Here is a 24,496-nt window from a genome sequence, read left to right as displayed (position 1 = left end):
AATTCAAAACCGCCCCGCTAAGAATACCAAATATTGTAGAAAAAATAAGAAATGACACAATGACCATAATACAATAATAAAATTAAATATTTATATAAGTATAGATAAATATAGATATAAATTATAGTTGATATATTTATAAGCATGTACCGAAAAGAATATAAATGATTTAATTCACTTTAATAAAAAAAATCTTATATCGTATTTATTTTTCTTAAAAATTTAATAATTTATAATTAATACATATAAATATATTGATAATTATATTTATAAATATTAAAAATCTGAAAAGCGTACATATTATAAATAATTTTGTATATCTCTTACATTAACAACTATTTTATATATTATGTTAATATAATTATTTGTACAGAAAGTAATTATCTTTAAATTTATATATTTATAATTAATTATTTTAAAAATACAATTTGTTTTTAAAATAAATATTTTATTTATTTCTCTCTAACAAATTAATATCAAAATACTGTATAGGAAAAAAATCAAGTCTCAAATAATCTTCTCAAATAGTAAATAATTATCTTATGAGTATTTTTTTAACCGTGCATGTATATCTTTATTTGACCGTGCATGTATTTCTTTATTTTTTTAATATATATTAGGTAGCAAATACATATATATTTATTATAAAATTAAAAAAATAAGAATATACATACGCACAGTCAAATATTTAAAAATGTAGATATACGCTATAAATATTAAAAAATGAAAAAAAATAAGTATTTTCAAATACTAAAAGATGTAGACTTTTGAATGATAGAAAAAATGAAAAATATCTTTATTTAGTTTCATTAAATTTGTTATCGTACAACCATGACATTGTAAATTACTCTTTTGTATGACATATATAAATTTATTATATTAGTTATATATAACTAATATGTTGAGTATGTTTACTTCTTATATATTTATTAAAATAATTATAAATTTATACTTTTAATATAAGTATGTAACATTGTTTATTTTAGTTTTATTATTAAACATAGATATATATAAATAATAAAAAAAATTGCAAATACACCAACACGAGAGAACTGTATTCTACATATTATAATGAGAATCCTTTATTTATATATATATATATATATATATATATATTTATTAATGACAGTGTTTGTGTGTCCGTATTTTAATCTTTACAATTAAAATTTTTAAAGTTAGGAAAATCCCGTATTAATTATAAGATACAAGTTATTATGATTATACATTATTAATTTACTCATCCTTTTCTTTGTTACGTTTTTCCTTTATCTCTCGTTTTGCCTTCTAACAGCTTCTTTGCTAGCAGATATTTACAGAAAAAATGGCGACACCAACCTTCAACGCTCTTCCCTCCTCCCTGAGACTCGAATTGCCTTTTCTTCTTCCATCGAAGCTCAACAAAGCGCGTTTCCCCTCGTTTTCCCTTCCAAACCTTACGCTCCGTCCTGTTATCTGCAGAGCCTCGGAGTCTTCCACCGTTCCACCGAAGAAGCGTTCTTCTAACAACAGAAACTCAAAGAACAACAACAAAAAGAAAAAGAATAGTAAGAGCAAAGCTATAACTACTGATTCCAACTCCGTATACAATCTTGCTCCGCTTCCTTCACTTCCGACGTCACTTCCCAAACCACCGGCGGGATTCGTCGTCGACGAACGCGGCAAAGTTCTCACCGCTTCCTTAGACCGACTAGCCACTCTAGTGAGTTTTTTATTTTTTATTTTTGGGATTCAATTAAAATGTAATTTGTATAGCACATGTGGTTTTGCATTCAAAATATGTGTTGTGTTGTGGTTATGGTCAATTATTTACTGTCATTGTGCAATTTTGGTCGCTGAAATTTGATAGGAAGGCTGTTGACATTGTTATAAATTGGAATGTTAGGGTTAATTCTTGTAATTTCATGGAATGGTAAGATTTTAATAATGTATTAATATTAATCAATAGTTGAAATATTATTTAATTATCGTTAAACTTTTTAAAAAGGTATTAGAACTAACGATAATTATGTCAAACAAAAATACAAGAAATGTGAGCTTAGGGACATGTTAAATGTTCACATTTTTTCAGAAGAATATGGAATAACCTAATTTGCCACATTTTAGGAGTGTGACAAATTATGAATGACTTGGTAACAGGTTGATCCGGCTAATAATCTTCCCTTAGAGTGTGTTATAAGGAGAGAATTCACAAGTTCTCAAGGAGACGACTGTTTGTTGCTCTGCCCTGTTGACATGTAAGTAAAAGGTTTCTAAATAGTGAATCCCTGCCCTTTAATCACTATGCTGGTAGTCTGGAATTTTGGTGACCAGTCTTTTAATTATTTATTGACTATTAGATTGTGGAATTTTAACTGCAGGCCTGTCCAGATAGTGAAGAACACAAGTGATGAATGGTCGGATGTAAGTTTTAATTTTGCATTCCATGTCTCAATTTGTTTATATATTCTTGACCTGTTCTCAGAAAATTAACAATGAAGTTCACAATTAATTTTGACGTTGGTATGGTCTCATTGTCAAATCCTGAACTAATCTAAAATGTTCACCCGTCTTCAATAGCAAAACCGTATTGCTTATTATCTTGGGAAAAATTATTTTGTTTTCATTTCTTGATGAAGCTTCAATCCTAGCTCAGCCTCTGTTATCGTCAATCATTACACTATAGATAGTCTCACGCCTAGATTAATGGGGAGGGCTGAATTCGGCAATTGACGTCTAACTTAAAGCGTTGTCAAATCTTTATGAAATTGGTAGTTCATTTAATTGTGTTTTGAACTTTTTTTGAGAAAACACCACGGAGTCCTTTTATTTGGTCCATCCATGTAACTGACCCTACTTGGTGAGGTAAGGTTTTGTTTGTATTTGAATGTTTCATTCCAATTTTATATCTGTGCTTTAGGTCAGTGATGAGGAGCTTGAATCTATTCTGCCCGCTGCTGCTTATGCACTTGCCAAGATACAGTTGTATCTGGTTAATAGTGGGTATGTCTGCCTTTTATTATGATTCAAAGTGTCATAAAATTGTGTTTGATCACTAAATTTTTTTATCTGTCCATATTAGATACTGTTATACAGCCCGTGGTGGTTTTTGTTATTCGGAAGAGGACATATTTGACTTTCATACAGGCAAGAAATTCTTTTTTTGTTTTTTTACTACAGTAGTAATGTCTTATATTTAGATAACATAGAAAATATTCTGGCCCACAACATGGCTGTTAATGTTACAAAGATTCTACATAGTTTATGGGGTGCTATTACATCATGAAGTTTAGACTCTATCTTTTGTGTATGGCCGAAAGCATAAGAATTGTTGAAGGAAAGTTAACTATCATGCTATGGTGCCTTGAGGTCATGAACTTAGGCTCACAAACCCAAGGGACTCAGGCGTAACTAATGGGGTTTAGAGTTTTCTAACACACGAATAAGATGCATTAATCACAGTGATGAATTCACACATGGGGAGGCACATAATAAGCACTGCCATCTATAACACATAGGGGGCAGTTACTGCAGCTGTTAGAGAGCACACAGCATAAATAGGTGTGGTACCATATACCCACATTTTCATGCATGGGTCGTGCATAATCGGGCTTGCTAAGATCTCTTTAGTCTCTCTCTGGTTTTATATGTATCCTCCTCAGCAGGATGTGTTCTATAGTGTTAAAACTTTGGAATTTATGGTGAAAAATACGTCCATGTTGAAGTTTGGTCTTGGTGTTTGAACATTTCTCTTTGGTTTAAAAGCATCTTTCTCTTTGTTCTATTCCTTTCATAAACCCATCATAATTTTTGGTTAATTGTTTTCAGGGAAGTTAATCTTCCCTTTATATAAAAATGAATTTGCTAGCATACAAACATAATATTAAATGGAGTTGCTGATCATTTATTATTTTGCAAATCTGTTTCCCTGTCTATTTTTGTGACATTTGGTTGGTTGATACTCCTTAAGATAATAATTTTTCTTACAAGCATTACTTTTAGATATTGGCACTTTGTTAATTTCATCTACCCATTACTTCCATAATGGTCTGACTAGTTTTATCAACACTAAATTCGTAATACATTGCAAAACTGACAATTTTAAGCTTTTGAAGATAACTTGTTCTATCTCGTATCCAATCTTCATGTGTAAGTTGGGTCAAGAATTTTTGTTTGGTAAAAAAAGTATATATTTCTTACATGCCTTTTTATTCATAAGAATTATGGCATGTCTTCTACACTCATTCTTTCACTTTGTCTACTAATGTGTTTCTGATTTTGATATGGAGAAGAAACATGCTTTACATACACCACTTCCATTTTCCATTTCCCCCAATTTCGGTGTTTGATCTTATTAAATAGATTAAATAAAAGGGTAATATCTAGTCAGGTCAGATACTATCAATTTATTGCCCAACTTTGTACCTTCACTGTAGTATTCTGGAATGAAGATCAGCTTATGATAATTCGGAAATGGAAAGTGATAATATGCTGCAAAACAATTGAATTGCATGTCTAAAATTAATGGACGATGTTTCCCATTTTTCAGATAATAAAGGAGACAGCTTGCCAACTGAAGGTGTAGAAATTGTAAACTTCAGCGTGGTAATTTTATTTACCTTCAATTGCACAAATATGTTTACCTTTAACAGAAGCAAAGCTTCCCTGTTATTTTTTGCTTTTCTGGAATTTGGATGTTTTGACATTTTTAAGCTATTTGATATGTTGAGACTTTTATTCTTCTCTAGGACGCACATAATAATGACTTACTTTCTGAATGATTTTGTATACATTAGATATTCCATTTTTTAATCAGAGTCTTGCTAACTTACACTTTGAAAATAATAAATGTGAACAAACAAATATGTTTTCTATCAAATTCATACTATTAATTGAATTCCTTAATACATGTGTCAAAACCTCAATTGTCATATAGAGTGGAACGAATGGAGTAGAAAGGAGAAGAATATTAATGATATGTGTAGTTGTGAAAAAATATAAATTTATGAAAATCTATTGCTGTCAACTAACTTATTTCTTAAGTACTAATGAATTAGGTAATGTAGTCTTAAGAATAGGAATGAAGGGAGTCTAACTATACATCTATTATCATATTTATTTCTTGATAGTATTACTGAGAAAAAAGTAATTAATAGTTCTTCTTTCCTGATGTTAGGAAGTGACAAATAATTTGAGGCAGAGTTATTTTAAAGTTACAAATAAAATAAGATGGTGGGAATAAAATTTTAAATCTCAAATAGGAGATACGGTTTCAATCTCATTTTAAATGGTTTTCTTTCCAATATTGTAATAATTGAATAGGAATAAAATATTTCTGAATTGCTTTAGGAAATTCCTAGCTTGAATGAGTTTAATATGAATTACTGTCTTTAATTTCAGGAAAATGATGAAAATAAATAAGATATTTTTCACATGAGTTCCTAATTTTTAATAGCAAACATATAGCCGTCAAATAGGGGACACTTTCCAATATCAATAATATTTATATTTGCTTGTTGTCTTGAAGATAATGTTGGTGAGTAAACTTGTTGCCTAGTATCTCTGCCGCACCTAATAATATTGTTGCCAACTATTTCTGCGGTACCCTCAAATTCAAGCTAAGCATAGTTCGCACTTGACAATCGTAGAAATTATAAATCATCTTTCAGCCAGTGGATGGTTGTGTTGTCTAGTCACGTTAGCTTCTTTCTGCTATTAATCTATATTGTTTATAACTTTTATATTTATCATACATCTATGGTTAAAGTACTTTTATATATTCTACTAAAGTGACCTCTAGGCTCTAGCACTGACCTTGTGTGTAGAAAGTATGGGGTATAAAAAAGCTAACATGATATATACACCAAGCATGCTTATTTATATCAATTTGCTGCAGGAAGAAGCATACTACATGATATATACACCATCTGATCCACTACTTTTTGTTGCCGTGAAGGTAAGCTTCCCTGTCAAGTTTCTTAAAAACAACTATTTCCTCTGTTGAACGGTTGCCACATTTCATTTCCAATGGCGTTTTTTCTATGATCAAACTAATTCAAACTGTTCAAAATACCACTGTGAACTTAGTATCAAAGTACTCTTGGTTCCCACAGTATATCTGATTAGTATGTGAAACCAATATTCAAAAGCCAAACGTAATTAATTTAGTCTTTCACTGCAGGATCAGAATGGAATTTTGCAAATTGCTGACGATGTAAGTCGGCACTCGACGCTCTCTACAGAATTTGATCGCTATTTCCTTTCTCAGATCCCATGTGTCGCAGCTAATTTAGCAATTTGGTTTTCGCAAACAATTAAAACTTCTTAACAACTTCAGACTGTCATTTTAGTATGACGGTCCTTATTTGCTTTGCACTGGTGTATCCTGTATGCAGGGATGCTTAATACACTCACATTATCTATCAATGTTAGTGCCCGATTATAGGGGAAGGGAAATAAAGTTTCTTATTTCAAGATCACAAGAAGTTGCTAATCTCAACTTTTGTGAACAGGAACTGCTTGAAGATCCTGCTGTCACCAGCGCTATAGATGAGGAGACTGAATTTAATGCCTTGGTGGTGTGTGATTTTATTCTTTCAAAGTGATATTCCTTTCGGTTTAGTTTGACTCTATTCATTTACGTGGTTAGCGTTGTCTTACACGCAGGAGGAAGAAGCTGCGCTCCTTGACGCAATGTTGGGTCAAAGATAACCCCATATTTACTTTCTGCAATAGAGCTGCCCACACTCCCACCAGTGCCTTGCTTTTAGCGGGTTCATTTGCATGTTGAAGAAAGAAGCTACTATTTGTAATTTGTGCCTTAACCCGGATCAAAAAAGTTATCCAACATAGAACAAACATGCACTTAGTAATTTTCCTCTGGACTGCCCCGTCTTGGTCTGTTTGCATATCAACAAATGGCTCCTTTGTCTGTTTGATCAATTTTGTATGTATGCTTACTCCTTATTTTTTTACTTTAATTTTGATACAATAATTTGTAAATGTAATTTTTTTATGACAATTATGATTGAACGACAATTTAAAATTCTACATTATCTAGTGCTTCTAATAGTTATGAGATCATAATGCATATAGAAGTTGAAGTGAAAGTAGTGGTGGAGCTGTTATATAAGTTTTTTCATCTTTTATTTTCAAACCACGTAAAAAGAATTTAAATATTCTTGACTGCTCATTTTTTTTGACAGTTGGCTTTTCATTTTCTTTATATTCCATCATCTTGTACATATATATCTTGGTGAAAAAATGGATTATATGTCTTTATTTGGATCGTGGCTATTGCTGCATGGAAAAGATATATTAAATTTAAGTTTAAGAAAGACTCTGTTTTAATTGAGGGTAGAGTAAAAAAAAAGAGGAAAGAAACAAAATGAGAGTGAGTGGAAATGTTGTTTTGGATTATTAAGAAAATTTGAGAAGTTTGCCCTAGATTTAGTTGATGTTATATAATAAATGTAGTTGTATATTAATATATTTTAAAAATATTTTAATGTAAAAAATAAATTTTTCAAAAATGTAAATTAAAGTTAAAATCAAATTTAAATTTAAATACAAAATTATTATAAAATTTAAATACATAAAAATATATTTCAATAATTAGCAAAATATAAATAATCTAATTTATTTAAATTTATTGTTTTAATATTTTACTTTAATTATTGTAATATAAAATATATATTAAAGTATATTAAATTTATTTTATTAATTGTATTAAAAAATTTATCATTTTATTATATTAATAAAATATATTTATTAAAATTTAATTATTATATATCACACATCAATTTAAAATAAATGATAAAATTAATTATTAAACATTAAAATAAGTTATTTTATAAAATATTAAATTCAAATTATTTTATTTATTATTATAATACTATTTATCATATTATAATTTTAAAGTAAACATTTTATTTTATATTTATTTAAACATATTCAATTATATTTAACGATATAATCAATTATGATTTACGCATAATCGAATTATTTCTTTGTTGATAATTGACTATGGGTGGGTTTTAACCTATACGGGCGACTTCGTCTTTAACCTGGTGATCGCCGATTCTGGTAAGCTGGAGATCGGAACACGCCAATTTAACAACTGGCGACTACACGAGCCCCCCGACTTCCTTCCCTTTTGCCAACCTGGTGCCTTGCCAACACGCCTATACTGTAGCAGGGTGCCACGTCATCACTCCCGACCACCAGGGCGGTACACAAGCCCCCCAGTCTTAAGCGAAGACTTGTCTAGCGAAAAGACTGAAAGAGCCACGTCAACACCGATCTACGTGGCACTGACGCAGAATTCCAAGCGGTTGTACCTTCTGCTGCTCTGACGCTCCACCAAACCCCTCACTCATCGCTCGACACGTGGCTTCATCAACGGCTCTCTTCAGTTGCCGTTTGCGCTTCCTAAACCCATTTCGAAAAAACCCTTAAACCCATTTTTACTCAACACTGTTCCATCACTTTCCCTCGCATTCACGAACGCTCCAACTTCCTTCTGCGAAAAACTCTCAGCGCTCTCCAGCATTCTGAATCACCATCAACCTTCATCGTCTTCCTGATCATCAAAAGGTACCCACTTTCCTTCTTCTGCTGGTTTTCCTTGCATTTTAACCGATTCGCATCATCCTGTAACTGCCTGGTGCATACGCTGTGGGTTGTTTTTCCATTTATCCTTCTGCGTAACTTAGGGCTTCGTCAATCGTCGCAACGAACCTACATTCGTTCGTTTTTCACCTTCCTTCTATGATCGAGTCAGCCTCTGTAACCCCTGATCATTTTTCCTTTCTTCTTCCTTTGCAGCTGCTACCATGACTCGCACAAAGATCACCCCGAATCCTCCTCCTTCATCACGAAACCTCCCTTCACAAGCACACGACCCACCATGAGTTCGTGGCGCTTCATCTTCGCAGGCTGAAAGGCCTGCGTCTTCCCGTCCTGTCCTGGCCCAGGCGACTCCACCTATCGTCGGAGGAGCCCCTGTTCCCCTGCCAGACTTCAAAACCTTGTATCCCTGGGCCAACTCGACCCTTTTGAGGGAGACATCCTCTGTGAACACTGCGGGAGCAGTTTTGCGGCTAACTAAGGGGGATGAGCTTCATCAATCTTTTCACAAGGAGCACGACAAGAAGATGATGGTGCTGCCTTGCCCCCCCGATCTGCCTGTTTGTGCCGATGACAAGGTGAGCGCCGACAGGCCCTTCTGCTTCGTCTACACGACCTTATTCAAGAAAGTGAAGCTCAAGTTCCCTTTCACCCGATTCGAGAGGGAACTCCTAACCGAGCTCAACATTGCCGCCGCCCAGCTTCACCCCAACAGCTGGGCGTTTGTTCGAGCTTTTCAAGTGATGTGCGACCACCTGGGGTTGCCCGCATCGGTGGACGTGTTCCTATTCCTCTTCGAAGCCAAGCACCCAGGGGACCGCCTGTGGGTTAGCTTGAACGCGATTGCTGGGAGGTCCATCTTTGCTATCTTCCAGCAATCCTACAAGGACTGGAAGAGGAAGTTCGTCCAAGTGCGCGCGAATGACAAGGACGCCTCCCTTCTCGACGGCTTCCCCTTGTACTGGGTGGACAAGGGGAAGAAAGAGTCCAAGAGCTGCTTCAGGAGACCCAGAAGTCCTGACAGCATGGGAGCATTGGACAAAGATCTCTGTCTCTTCTGGAAAAGGGTGGCGGACGCCAATATTACTTTCCTTACCACCACCTTGATCTGCTTCGAATTTTATGAAGACCAGCTAGAAATTCGAATAGGTTAGGACATTAAACTGTTGTTTTGATACTGCTTCTGTTTAGCTGTTTCTGGGCGTCTTGTGCGTTATGCGCAAGACTTTGGTTTTACCTTTCCTGCACATATCATCTGCTTTGCTGTTTACTACCTTATGCACTTATTTTTTCCTTGAGTTAACCCATGCATTTTCGTTCCATGTAGACAACATGTTGGGCAAAGGCATGCTCGCTGAACTGAAGGCGCTCGCCCGAAACCACGGGTTGGCGACAGGTTCTCAAACGGTGCCCAACTCGGTGGTGGAGACAACCATCGTCCAAGGGCGATCGCCACCTAAGGAACCTGCCCAACGCAAGAAAATGGTCCTCAAAAGACCTAAAAGGAAAGCCCCTCAGGTGATCCATGAGGAAGAGGAAGAAGATGACGAGGCCACCGAAGACGGTTTGGTCTCAAAGAGGAAGAGGGTGGCACCTTCCTCACCGCCTGCTCCACCCCCTCTTCCAACCTCAACACCTCCATCGACGCCTGCTCCTCCTCCTTCATCGCCACCCCCACAGGCTCCTGCCTCTTCAGTCCAAGCGGTCCCACTGGCCACTGCACCACCTGCAGCTGAGGCCCCAGAGCCAAACTTCATGGAGGACCCCCCAAGCGCCTCTACACCATATGTGTCAGCTGGAGGGGGTCTCCCTTCAAACGCCTTAGCTGCAGAAGCTGCTCCAATCGGGGATGAGGTTGCTCACACCTCTCCGATTCTGATCACCGAGTCCCCGATTCCGTCGCCACGCCAGGATGCACCTACTGAAGAACCCGCTAAGGAAGGTGGCGACGAGAACCAACAACAGGCTCACCTGGTGCCTCTCCAAGCAGCAAACCTCCCTTTGGAGGTCACAAGGATGTGGGAGCCTCTAACTGCCAAGCTGAAGACCATAGCGAAAGATATCCCGGTGATCATAACCAGGGTTGTGGAGGGCTCAACCAGGAGGCTCCAAGACGACTTCTTCAACCTCAAAACCGAAAACAGCACCATGAGGGTCGAGGTGGAGAAGTTGTCTTTCAGCCTGACGCTCGCAGAAATCGAACACTCCCGAGTGGAGGATGCAATGAACACCGAGCTCAGGCTGGCGCGCAAGGAGGCCACTGACCTTCGCCACAAGGTGCATCAACTTGCTCAAGAGAAGGTCGAACTGGAGAGCAAGATTGTGCCTCTTCGCGTCAGGGTGGTTGACCTGGAGGCTCTCATGAAAGCTGACGCCGCTAAGGTGCAAAAATAGGAGCAGAGATCAATCGACCGAGAGAAATTCCTTGGGCAAGTGGAAAAGGCGAGGGACGACGCCATAGTTGATCTCGCCGAGGCCAACAAAGAGAAGGGAAAGGTGGCTGCTGAATTGGCCCAAGCACAAGCGGAATCCAAGAAGGTTACTGAAGACCTTCTCCAGGCTCAAGAGACCAACGAACAACTCAAAAAACAGGTTGAAGAGCTGGAGCAACAGAATAAAGAGCTGAAAGAGCAAACTGAAGACCTCAAGAAGCGGATTGAGGAACTTCAGAGGCAAATTGAAGAACTCAAGCTAAACTCTGCTCAAATTCTGGCTGCTGGATTCGAAGCTGCGCGGGAACAATTTGCTTGCCTATTCCCCGACCTGGATCTCAGCATGGTGTCGCTGAACAATGAGGTGGTGGATGGAAAAGTCGTTCCTGCTGAAGATTAATCAACTATTCTTCATCTGCTACCTTTGTGCTTTCCCTTGTATTATAACTTGTAATAAACTTTTATGTCCCCTCGCATATATGTTCCGAACTGTTATTCACTGCTATCTGTTAATGACAAAGGTTTACGTATTTCCTTTTATAACTTCTTCACTCGCTTCAACTTTCCTTGCTTGTTTAATTTCAAAGAAATGACTTAGGAAAACTGTAGGTACAACCTTTGACTTAACTGCTTCGGATCACTTCAACCCTAAGCAACAAACACTTAACAATTCGTAACCTTAAGGCAATTAACCTTATCGTAAAAATATCCTTCAAGTAATGAACTGTAACTCAGTTGCTGGCTTAAACACCGCTCCACTCGACCTGCTTCATCAAACAGGTCTTTTAACCTTCCCGCCGCTGTTCGAGCTCTTCCTGATCGCCAAAGACTCTTGGTGATATCAGCTTCTTTCTAGCCTCATGCTTTGGCCACTGTTTCTTTATCTGGGGGTAGAAACGCCTTTTGGGATCCTTCTTTGCCTCCCTGAACTTCAGAACAAAAGACCGGTTAACTAGGCGTTCTCTTCGAACCTACCTTAGCCACCTTCCAAACTTCTTCCACCCTCTGCACCATACCTGAACTCGTTCGAGACGAGAAGGATTTTATCTTGCCTAAGCTCGCATGTAAGCGAGAAGGTCTTTAACTCGCCTGAACTCGCTCATCGGCGAGAAGGTCTTTAACTTGCCTGAACTCGCTCTTCGGCGAGAAGGTCTTTAACTCGCCTCTACATTGCCCCAGGGGTTACATCTTCTCGCCCCCAGAAACACGGAGGACTTTTTACTGGCGCCTCTACATTGCCCCAGGGGTTACATCTTCTCGTCCCCAGAAACACGGAGGACTTTTTACTCTTCCTCGCCTGCACTCGCTTGACGGCGAGGAGGTCTTTATCTTGCCTCAGAACGCGCGAGGGCGTTGAGGTCTTTCATCTGGTGCCTCCGATCGCCGAAAGACGATGAGGACTTTAAAACTTTAACCGGTGCCTCCAATCGCCGAAAGACGATGAGGACTTAAAAACTTTAACTGGTGCATCCAATCGCCGAAAAACGATGAGGACTTAAAAACTTTTTAGAAAGCACGCGATATATCTTTACTTGCCTTAAATCACGTACAAGTGACAAGGTCTTTCTTCAAAACTTTTGGAAAATAGCACACATGCAATCTGAAAACGCCTTGTACTTCGAAAACTTTTCTTTTATTGGGTGGCCTCGTTAAAAACCCTCCTTAGGAAAAAAAGAGTGCCCCCTTCAAACTGTTTCATCAGAGACATTGTAATATGACTTTGTGTTTGTCTTTACTTACAAAGCTCTTAACTATAGTACAACTTCAGGTGTGTGGCGTTCCAGGTGTGAGGAATCGCCCCTCCTTCCAGCGTTTCTAAGCGGTAGGCGCCGTTCCCGAGCGCCTCGGTTATTCTGAACGGTCCAGTCCACTTGGGTGACAGTTTATTCTCCATCTCGTACTGGTGGGCCTTCCTCATCACCAAGTCGCCTTCTCTAAACTGCCTTGGCATCACCTTCGAGTTGTATCTTCGTTCAACCCTTCTCTTCACGGCTTCAGCCTTCAACCTCGCCTCTTCCCTGACCTCATCCAGTAGATCCAGGTTCAGCCTTCTCTCTTCATTCGAGTCTTCCTCTACGAAGTTCTGGAATCTCGGCGAGCTCTCCTGGATCTCCACTGGAATCATGGCATCACACCCATAGACCAAGCTGAACGAGGTCTCATGGGTTCCTGACTGCTCGGTGGTGTGGTACGCCCAGACTATACGGGGCACCTCCTCAGCCCAACTTCCCTTGGCTTTCTCAAGCCTTTTCTTCAAACCTCTCAACAACACCCGATTAGCTGACTCCACCTGGCTATTTGTCTGAGGGTGCTCGACGGATGCAAACACTTGTTGAATTCCCACCCCTTCGCAAAGCTTCTTCAACAGGTGGCTTGCAAACTGCGTCCCATTATCCGACACCAGGCGTTTAGGCACTCCAAACCGGCACACGATGTTCTTCCACACGAAACCTTCAATCTTGTGTGCGGTGATCTGGGCCACTGGTTCTGCTTCAATCCACTTGGTGAAATACTCAATCGCCACCACCAAGTACTTCATCTGCCTGATCGCCAGCGGGAAAGGTCCCAGGATGTCGATTCCCCAAGTATGAAACGGCCAAGGGCTATAGATCGACTTCAACTCCTCGAGAGGTGCCTTGTGCCAGTCGGCGTGCTGTTGGCATTGTTTGCAACACTGGGCATACTTCTTGCAATCTTCTCTCATCGATGGCCAGTAATAGCCTGCACGGAGAGTCCTCGCGGCCAGAGCTCGACCCCCAACGTGGCTTCCGCATATACCCTCGTGGAGCTCTGCCATGATCCTCGTGCACTTCTCGCCGTGTACGCATTCCATGAGTGGGTGAGTGAACCCAAACCTGTACAGATCGCCATCAATCAATGTGTACTTGCTGGAATTTTTCTTTAACTTCCTAGCTTCTGTCGGATCCAGTGAGAGGAGGCCATCTGCCAGGCACCGCTTGTACTGTGTTATCCAAGTGTCTGGCTCATGGGTGGCGCAGACCTGCATCACATTCACCTTCTCTCCTCGACATGCTCTAATTCTCGGCGATCTCAGAGTTTCTTGCGTCAAGGACTTATGGCTTCTCGCTGCTTTCTTCGTCGACTTGCTTATCTGAAGGACCAGGTGATCTGCTACAAATGCCTTTGGCGTCTTCAGAGTTTCTTGAATCACCGTCCTCTGCCTACCCCCCTTGCCTGAGCTGGCGAGCTTAGCAAGCAAGTCAGCTCGGGCATTCTGCTCTCTGGGCACATGTACTACTTCAAAGGAGGCAAAGGAACTCTTCAATTCCTGCACATATGCCAAGTAAGCCGCCATTTGTGGATCTTTAGCCTGGAACTCGCCTGTTACTTGCCCCGTGACCAGCAGCGAGTCACTCTTAGCCATCAGCACCCTAGCTCCCATCTCCTTGGCCAGCAAAATTCCGGCGATCAGCGCCTCATACTCTGCTTGATTGTTACTGGCCTTGAAGGCAAATCCCAAAGATTGTTCGATCAGCACGCCGTTGGGTCCCTCTAATATGACTCCAGCACCGCTGCCCTGTTGGTTCGACGATCCATCCACTGAAAGTACCCAACGGAAATCGTCTCCTTCAACCCGCGTCGCCTCTGATGAGAGCTCAACCACGAAATCTGCAAAGATTTGCCCCTTGATCGGGCCTCGGGGCTCATATTTAATATCAAACTCTGACAACTCTACGGCCCACTTCATCATCCTTCCCGCAACGTCAGGTTTCTTCAAGACCTTCTGGATGGGCAGGTCAGTCATCACCAGTATTGTGAAACTATGGAAGTAGTGGCGCAACCTCCTCGCCGAAAATACCACGGCCAGTGCAGCCTTCTCCAGGGCCTGATATCTCGTTTCTGGGCCCTGCAACACCTTGCTCACAAAATAAATAGGCTTCTGAGCCTGATCTTGATCCTGGGCGAGCACCGCACTCACCGCCCTCTCAGTTACAGCAAAATACAACCTGAGAGGGATTCCCACCAGCGGTTTGCAAAGAACCGGCGGGCTCGCCAGATACTCCTTCAGTTTGACGAAAGCTTCCTCGCACTCTTTCGTCCAAACGAACTTGTTATTGCGCCGCAGACACTGAAAATAGGGATGCCCCTTTTCTCCGCTAGCTGACACGAAGCGAGAGAGGGCTGCCATCCGACCTGTTAGCTGCTGGACTTCTTTCACCGTAGCTGGGCTCCTCATCGCCAAGATGGCGACACACTTGTCTGGGTTGGCTTCTATTCCTCTTTCAGTCAAGAGGAAACCCAAAAACTTTCCAGCCTCCACGCCGAAAATGCATTTCTCCGGATTGAGCTTTAACTTGAACTTGGCGATCGTCGTGAACAATTCTTCCAAGTCTGCAACGTGCTTGCTTTTTTCCGGCGAGGTCACGACCATGTCATCGACGTAAGCTTGCACGTTCCTTCCCAGCATTGGTGCAAGTACTCGATCCATCAGCCTCTGGTACGTGGCCCCCGCGTTCTTCAGCCCAAACGGCATCACCTTATAGCAGTAGCACGATCTCTCCGTCATGAAGGCTGTCTTCTCTTCATCCATGGGATGCATCTTGATCTGATTGTATCCCGAGAAGGCATCCAGGAAACTCAGCAACTTGTACCCTGCAGCACTATTGACCAGGGCATCAATGCTTGGTAAAGGATACGAATCCTTTGGGCAAGCTTTGTTCAGGTCGGTGAAATCGACGCACATGCGCCATTTCCCGTTACTCTTCTTTACCAGCACGACATTTGCCAGCCATTCAGGGTACTGGACTTCCCTGATGTGGCCTGCAGCGAGGAGTTTCTGTGCTTCGTCCCTGATCGCTTGCCTCCTCTCCTCGTTGAACTTTCTTCTCCTTTGTCGCACTGGTTTCACCAAGTTGTCCATCGCCAGATGATGGCACAAGAAGTCGGGATCAATCCCGGGCATGTCCGAAGCGGACCATGCAAACGCGTCCAGATGCCGCTCAATCACCTTGGCGATCTGGTCCTGGAGCTCGACCTCCAGAGATCTTCCCAGCTTGAAGATCTTTCCTCCGATCTCCTTTTCGAGCCATTACTCGACAGGTTTTGGCCTGGATTCTCTGGCGATCACCGCCCTGGCGATTCCCTGCTCCCTCGCTTCCTCAGGGCGATTCCGCTCCTCTTCCTCCTCCAGACCAGCATTCTTCTCCCCCAGCTCAGCGTCCACCATCTCCACATCTCTTCCGGCGGCCTCCTCTGTTACCGTCGATCTGGGCTTCACACCGGGAGGTGGGGTGGTTGTTACATAACTCACCGACCTCTTGTTTTTCAGGCTATTCTCACAGCACTTTTTCGCTTCTTTCTGACCAGACTTGATCGTGATCACCACCCCCTCCATAGACGGCAACTTTACCTTCATGTGCCGGGTCGACGGGATTGCGCCTATCCTGTTAAGCGTGGGCTTTCCCAACAGGATGTTGTATGCTGAAGGAGCGTTCACAATGAGGTACTTGATTTTCTCCGTCCTCGACCCAGCCTCATCTGTAAACGTGGTTCTCAGCTCAATGTACCCCCTGACCTCCACCTGGTCACCAGCGAACCCATATAGGCACCCTCCATAGGGCCTTAGCTGGTCAAGGGGCAACTCCAGCTGCGTGAAAGTCGGCCAGAACATCACGTCTGCCGAGCTCCCTTGGTCCACCAGAACTCTGTGGACCTTCCTTCCCGCCGTAACCAACGAAATGACTATGGGATCGTTGTCATGAGGCACAACGTCCCGAAGATCCTGCTTGGTGAACGTAATGTCCACTTCCGGCGAGTGATCTTCAAACATATCCACTGCCATCACCGATCGCGCGTACTTCTTCCTCTGCGATGCGGTGCATCCACCACCTGAGAAGCCCCCTGCAATGGTGTGGATCTCCCCGTGGATAGGCATCTCGTGTTGCTGGGCTTCCCCACCTGCTGGCTGGGAACTCGACGCTCCCCTCGTCCTCCTGTCCAGCAGATAGTCATTTAGGAACCCGCTCTTAACCAGATCGTCGAGCTGATATCCCAAAGACAAACACGAGTCCAAAGTGTGGCCAAAGCCTTGGTGAAACTTACACCAGGTGTCTGGCTTTGACCCCAGCACCTTGTCGCCCACCTTCTCAGGCGCTTTCAACCTAGCAGATATGTTAGGAATGGCGATCAGATCCGCTAGTCCCATGACAAACTTGTGCTTAGGCGGGCGATTGTATTCCCGGCGTGCTGGTTGCTGGCGTGCTTGGCTCCTTCCCTTGTTTCTCCTATCGTAAGGATGACGAGTCCTCTGGTCCTTCCTGGCCGCCGTCGCTGTTTCCAGCACCCTTTGCGGCTGGATTCTGGTCTGGGCGCGTGGCCTAGCGGGAGCCAGGCTCCCTCTCTTCTCAGCGACCTCACTTTCATCGGCGATGTGAGCCACCGCAAGTCGCCTGACTTCAGCAAACGTCGCGGGGTGAGCCCTGATCAAGGCCTCGCAGAATGGTCCTGGCAGCACGCCCTTCTTGAAGGCATAGACCAGCATTTCTTCATCCTTGGCCGGCGATCTGACCATCTGCGCCCCAAAGCGATTCAGGTAGTCTCTGAGGGACTCTCCCTGGTACTGCCTTATATCGAACAGAACATAAGACACCCTAGGCGGTGCCTTATTCACGATGTACTGCTCGACAAAAATCTTCGAGAACTGTTGAAAATTGGTTATGTGGCCGTTAGGCAGGCTCACAAACCACTCCATCGCCGTTCCTTGGAGCGTACTCACGAACATCTTGCAGTAGACGGCGTCTGACCCTCCCGACAGCATCATCTGCGTATGGAACGTGGTTAGATGAGCCTCTGGATCCTCCACGCCGGTAAAGACAGCCTTAACCGGAACCACGCTCGTGGGAATAGGCGTGTCAGTAATCGCCTGAACAAAAGGCATAGGGAAAACACGAGGTGGCGATGACGACGCCACCTCTTCAGCAGAAGAACGCCCTTGCTGCTCCTGAAGAGCTTGACGCAACTCCTCAGTCACCTTGCTGAGCTCCTCGTTCCTGGCGCGAGAGGCGACCAGGTCCTCATGCATTCTCGCCTGCTCTACGCGTGAGGCTTCCACAGTTGCCTGCAACGAATGCATCATCTCTGCCATCTGCGCCATGGTCATGGCAGCGGCGCCTTCGGCAGCGACGGGCGCAACTGGACTTGAGCGATTGCTTCTCATTTTTCTCATGAAACTCAGCGAATCACAGAAGGCAGCGAACGACACCTCAACCACGATCGATTCAGCGATCAGTCGGAGAAAACTGTGCGAAACAGCGCAAGAGAACTCAAGAACACCGTAAACCTTCAAAGAAAACCACAACTTCACCATAAACCAGCGCTTCCCCACGGACAACCAAACGAGCGAAAGAACTTCGAACTCCACCAAACAAATTACGCGCAAACAGCAGTAAAACCTCACCTCACCGATCGAAAACCCAAACGAACGGTATAAAACGCGAACTCACCGAACGAAACTCAAGCAAACAGCGAGCGATGGTTGCACCAGCACACAACCACGCAGAAAACTTCGAAAACCTCCAAGAACTCACGCTGTGGATGTGAGCAAGTTTTACACGGCCCCACGGTGGGCGCCTGATGATCCTGCCTGTTGACCAGAACGCTGGAAACTGCCTCGTCGAAGGATCGACGTGTGCACCGCTTCGAACCTCCGTTCCTCTTCGAGATCCACCTCAAGAACCTGCAAAGAAACAGAGCAGCGCCGCTGCGGCCGATCGCACTCCAACGCCCAAGTCAGTGACGGTATCACCAAATACTAAGAGAACAAGAACCGTGCAAATCCTCTCTCACAGTAAGCTCTATAACTCGCAAGCATAAAGAGTATAATCTGAACGTGCGTACCTCAGAAAGTTTGTTGAGAACTCTTATATACCTCACGGATAATATTTATGTGTAAAAGTATGTTTCAGATTCTTTTGGGAGCAGGAAGATATTTTTCATGATTGGTTCAAAAGAATTTATTCTTTATTTTTATAATCATAATAAAAATTTATACTATAAATTTGAGTTTTTAGAAAATTATTGTATTTATACCTTTTAAAATTGGGTTAAAACCGTGTTAGAATTTTCAAAAATCCAACAAATATTTTTTGAATTGAACACTTCATCGATAAGTGTTCTACGAGTGTTGACACCGATATGTGTGTCCGACACGGATACGCCCATTTAAGAGAAGTGTCCGAGCCTCACACTTTCTTTGCACATTCACATGGAAAGTTTAAAAAAATATATCTAATTTTTAGTAGTGTTATAATTTAATTTTTAAACCTTTTCGTCTTTCTGTGCTGCTCATGTTTGTCGTTAAAAATCTTTAAAATATTTAGAATTGTTTAATTTTAAAATAAAGATAACTATTATGTACGTACTTGTAAATTAGAACCTTATAATGCAAAAGTAGTTATCAATTGTTGAATTGTTATAAATAAATAAAATAAAGAACAAAATATGGAAAGAGAAAACTGATTTTACTGATTTTATATATGGTTCTAAAAGTTACTTGGAATTAATTATGAGAACTGTCACTAAAACTATTTAACAACTTCAATATTCACACACAACCTCTCTCAATGTAAGGTAGATGTTCTTTAAATGGAAATACATTTACATTAATTTTGTCTCTAAAAACTAAAACCTGAGTTAGAGATAGATGTTTCATAAGAATATCGTCCCACTAAACTTGAATTGAAATTTGTTGACCATGGAGACATTTAAACATCGCAAAAGACTTGAAAAAAAAATGATACTAATGACTTAGGATAAAGATTAAAACCATATTGAAGTTCATTCTTAAGATAATGAAAATTTTGTTTGCTAGTAGTCCAATGAGACTTAAAAGCTTCATCAACAAAGTCACAATCCTTATTAATTGTATAACTTATAATTATAATAGTATATTGAAATACACCAACTACTAATATGTATGAAGTATAAAAAAGAATAAAAAGATAATTTGCTTTAGATAATTTAGAGATAGAAGTCACTAGAGAAGAAAATGTATTGGTTTCAGACGTATCTGATTTTCATAGTGTCTAACCTCATAGGATCTAACTTCTATGGGTCTAACCCAATAGCGTCTAATCTCATAACTTCTAACTCCATATCATCTATTCCTATCCCCATAGTGTTTACTGTCATCATAGCCATTATCACCCCATAGAGTCTACTACCTCTATAACATCTATCCTACTACTGTCTACCATCTTTATACCGTTTACTGACTCAATATTGTCTACAATCCCAATAATGTCTATCCATCCAACACCGTCTAATCATTCATTATTTCATCAGCGATAGTCATTGGCCCTTAAGTCTTTACCAAATCACATGGCTTGCACTTATTTGGATTCAAATTTTATTTCTGCAACTTGCTTATGGAATTAATAAACAACTACCTAATTTGGATTTGGAACCTTTGCACTTGTTAGAATTAGTGGCCTAAACAAAAAGGGGTGAATTGTTTTCACAAGATTTTCGTAAAGTTTGGAAGTAGAGTGAAAAACTATGAAAAATCAACCAATTGATTTTTGGTTCAACTCAATAAAATTTATATTTTAAGGTTATTTCCAAAAAATCAACTTGTTATTTTCACGAAACAAACGGTTGTTTATACCAGCAGAATATAAAAACAAGTTAAAACAGTTTATAAGAGAAGAGATAGAGAGAATCACATAAAAGGTTTATACTGATTCACTCTTAACCAAGAGCTACATCCAGTCCTCAGCTAACCAATGAGAATTCACTATGTAATCAAACCTAGATTACGAAAGACACACCAAGAGTGATGATCTTGAATCCTTGTTAACACCACAGTTTCCAGAAACACTTTTTTGAAACGACCTTATACAGGAACACACAAAAATACAATGCTAAAAAAGAAGAGAATAGAATACATCTGTGTATTACAAAGCTATAGTTCAGAAGTATACAAAACTCAATCTTATTCCACACACTTGAGATGATCCAAAGCTTTTGAATTCTTGAAAAACATTTTAAGCAATCTCTCTTTCTTAGTCAATTCAAAAGAATGTTAAACAACACGTATATAACCTCAATTAAGTGGTCAAAGTTGTTAGATCGAAAACCAGAAGCAGTTGGAAGCATTTAAAACAGTTTAAAACACTTAACAATTATAAAAATAACAAGTTGTTTTCTAAAACAATTGAATGAAATAAATTTTTGTTATGGTATTCATAAAAACAACCAGTTGTTTTATCGAAATAACTGGTTGTTTCTGTTTGACAACAAAGACAAAATAAGCACAACTTTTCCAAATCATTTTGGAAAACACTAAGTGTCAAACAACAAGTTGTTTCGACAATTCAGCAGGTTGAAAAATTTGCCTCAGCCTCAAACCCTTGAGTAACAGCTTTTTCAACTAGTTGATTTGAAAAACAACTGAATAAAAATTTCTCAGCTTTAAGAAAACATTTCTTATAAAAGAGATAAGGATTCAAATGAGCTTGGATAATTTTAAGGAGTGAATTAATAAGTTAAAAACTACTAGACAACACACACACATCAATAGGGTCTTCAACCTTTCCACATAGATTTGGAGACATCAAAACATCTTGTTCAACAACACTTACTTGGATGAGGTTTTTCTTCCAATGATGAGCCTACTGCTGAAATTAATGTTGAACCTGCACTTACACATATTGATTTTGCTGTTTATACTCCTATTTGTGCTTGTAATGCTTTAATTGATGATGTATCTATTTGGTCTATTAGTGTCTAAGTTCAAGAGGGGGGAGAGAATTGAGCTTTTAAAAAATTTCGCAAACAAAACTGTTTTCCAGTAATTCTGAGAAAAAGAACAGATTGATTTAAAAAAAAAAAAGATTTATTTTCAGATTACTTTTTCAAATCCTAAACCTTAATTAGATTAGCTTGATATTAAAAGATATTTTTTCCAAAACAACTCTTTTACTACAACAAGATTTACACCCAAAAATTAAACTTTGAATCTTTAACAAGTAATCTTGAAGAGAATATGAATCTTGAACAAAGTTAGTTTAAAGTTTTATTACTCTCTTTAAGCAACCAACACACAAATTCAAATATTCACAAACAATAAAGAACTTATTCAGAATCTTTGAAGAACAGTATGAACAAGCTCAGAAAGAACAGATTCAATTTTGATTGAACATATTTATTTTCTGGCAGATTCTCAAATTATGCAGAAAATGAGTGCAGGGATTGAGAAGAAAGATGGTCACATAGTTTATACTGGTTCACTCATCAAGAACTACATCCAGTCCCATCTCACACCAAGGTGAAATCTACTAAAGAATTCAAAACAAATTACAAAACCTTGTGGTTCTTGAAGCCTTCAAGAACAAGGCACACACAATGCTGAAAAATTCTATTTCAACAGCAAGAACATTCCAAGAAACCCTATCAAGGAGTGTTTATACAACTACCTTTACACAAGAATGAATAAGGAAAGAAAGCACCTGAAAAGAAGATGCAAGAAACCTAAAACATCAGCACTTTTCTGCAGCACAACGATGACAAAACCTCAACCCTTGACCAAGGCACACAATGAACAAGCACACTTTAATTTCTTTAAGAGAACCTTTTAAGAAAACATTCAAAGCTTTTATCTCTCAATGAAAACTCTTTGGTCCGTGTTAAAAAACATGATTACTCAGTCATTTTTCATGTGAGATGTGCCTTTCGTTATATAGAAAACAGTTTATAACCGTTTTTCAAAATACAGTTGAAAGCTGGATTGTTTTTATGAAAAGCAGAAGATGATTTCCAAACTATTTCCAGCTCATCTTAACGGTAATAAAGGGCTGCAACAAATTGTTTGGTTCCCTAACAAAATTTTGAAAAACGGTAAACCAGTTCAGAAATAAATCTATTGTTTTACAAATCAACAGATTTATATTTGTGCAGTAACCTGATTTTGAGAAAACTTAATGTGGTTGATAGGAGAGTTTTGAAAAACCTTTTGTGCTTGATCTTACCACTTGGTTAAGGATATGAAGTAGGTCATGAAGCAAAAGGTCACCTTAAATTCACTCTAACCTACTATGACCACTAATAATATCATCGCTAACTTCAAAAGAAACAATACAATTTTCTACATCAAACACACACACTAAGACTTGCTCAGAAGAAGTTTCATCTATCTTCAACAGTATCAACTAATTTTTTTGATTGTGTTCATGATTTTAATACTCTTGATCATGCCTTCGCTCATAAACGTACTGATTTGACTGTTCATGATTCTCTTGATCCTGTTCATACCAAAGACACTGTTCCTACTGGTTTTGTTAATGGTTTTACTAGTAAACCTGCTATTGTTGTTCATGTTCATACTATTGTTCATGTTAAGCTTCCTAACATTCCAAATAATTTAGCAAAAAGTGAAGATCCTTTGCCAAAGCAGCTGAATACAACAACTGCTAATATAATTGGTGTGATATTCATGCTCACACTAACACTATTGATCTTTTTGTTGATTTTGTTGTTGTTCATGCTGATGTTCCTACACTTTCCTATTCATACATTCAACCATATTCCTTGAAAAATTGCTATATTTTGAGGAAAACTTACTCAATGCATTTATGCCCAAGTCTGAGAGAGTTGTTGATCATAAGATAAATTTGTTTCGATTTTTACTTCCAAATTTTATTTTTGTTAATATTAGTAGAAGTTTCATATTTTCTTTAGTTAATAGTAAATATAATATGATGAATAATGTAAGAAGTGAACTGTATTAAAGAAAATCAATTTTGAGATATGACCATATTGAGTTTGATGTTATTTTTTACGTTAGCTTTTTTTCTTTTCTTTTATAGTTTAATTTTCCTCAAGGATTTAGGATTTAGGGTATATGGTTTAGAATGATAGTTTATATTTACCAATACACATTGGAACACAACTACACTACGTCGCAAACATTCCAAATGGATTTATAAGATGTTAAAGTTGAGTATGTCGTGCTCCTTTGGTAGAAAAAACCCATGAATCTTGTTCCTTTTACTATATAGCTTAGTTCCTAATTTTGTTCTAACTAGAGTTTTTGTTAGGTAAATTCTAAGTTACTAAGATTATTTAGAATTTTTTATATTTATTAATAGGATCTCTATATTTTGTTTAGGTAAGTTTAAGTTTAAGGTCGCTTCAAGGATTTTATGATCGAAAAAATCTTTAAAATACATGCTCTTCCAATTTCAAATTATTTATTGTGACGAGATTTAGTGCAGGTTGAAGTATTATTGAGAGTAGAGTCTCATTCTTCAAGCTTGAATGAGATATTAAAATATAATAATTTTTCAACCTTAAATAATTTGTAATGAAGAAGTTTGAGCAAAGGATCGAAATATTCTTGAAGTACAAATGTACTCTTACTCCCTTCTTTCAAAATTATCATTGTTACAATCTCCTACCTATTAATAAATTAAAATTACTCTTGACACGAATTTTAAAGTAAT

General features: G+C 39.5%; 1 protein-coding gene across 1 annotated transcript; it reads left to right on the top strand.

The window, feature by feature from the left end:
- The first annotated feature begins 1,131 nt into the window (after positions 1-1,131).
- On the top strand, positions 1,132-7,026 carry LOC137821315 (uncharacterized). Its single transcript, XM_068625835.1, has 10 exons — positions 1,132-1,699; positions 2,137-2,234; positions 2,358-2,400; positions 2,897-2,979; positions 3,059-3,123; positions 4,526-4,581; positions 5,873-5,932; positions 6,158-6,190; positions 6,489-6,554; positions 6,643-7,026. Exons 1-10 carry the CDS (start codon positions 1,322-1,324, stop codon positions 6,685-6,687), a joined length of 927 nt encoding a protein of 308 aa, XP_068481936.1. The 5' UTR covers positions 1,132-1,321; the 3' UTR covers positions 6,688-7,026.
- Positions 7,027-24,496: the final 17,470 nt, after the last annotated feature.

This window comes from Phaseolus vulgaris, chromosome 9 (assembly GCF_000499845.2).
Source record: "Phaseolus vulgaris cultivar G19833 chromosome 9, P. vulgaris v2.0, whole genome shotgun sequence".
In the NCBI taxonomy this organism is placed as follows: Eukaryota; Viridiplantae; Streptophyta; class Magnoliopsida; order Fabales; family Fabaceae; genus Phaseolus; species Phaseolus vulgaris.
The sequence above is the reverse complement of the archived record's forward strand: the minus strand, read 5'-3'. Positions and strand labels throughout refer to the sequence as shown.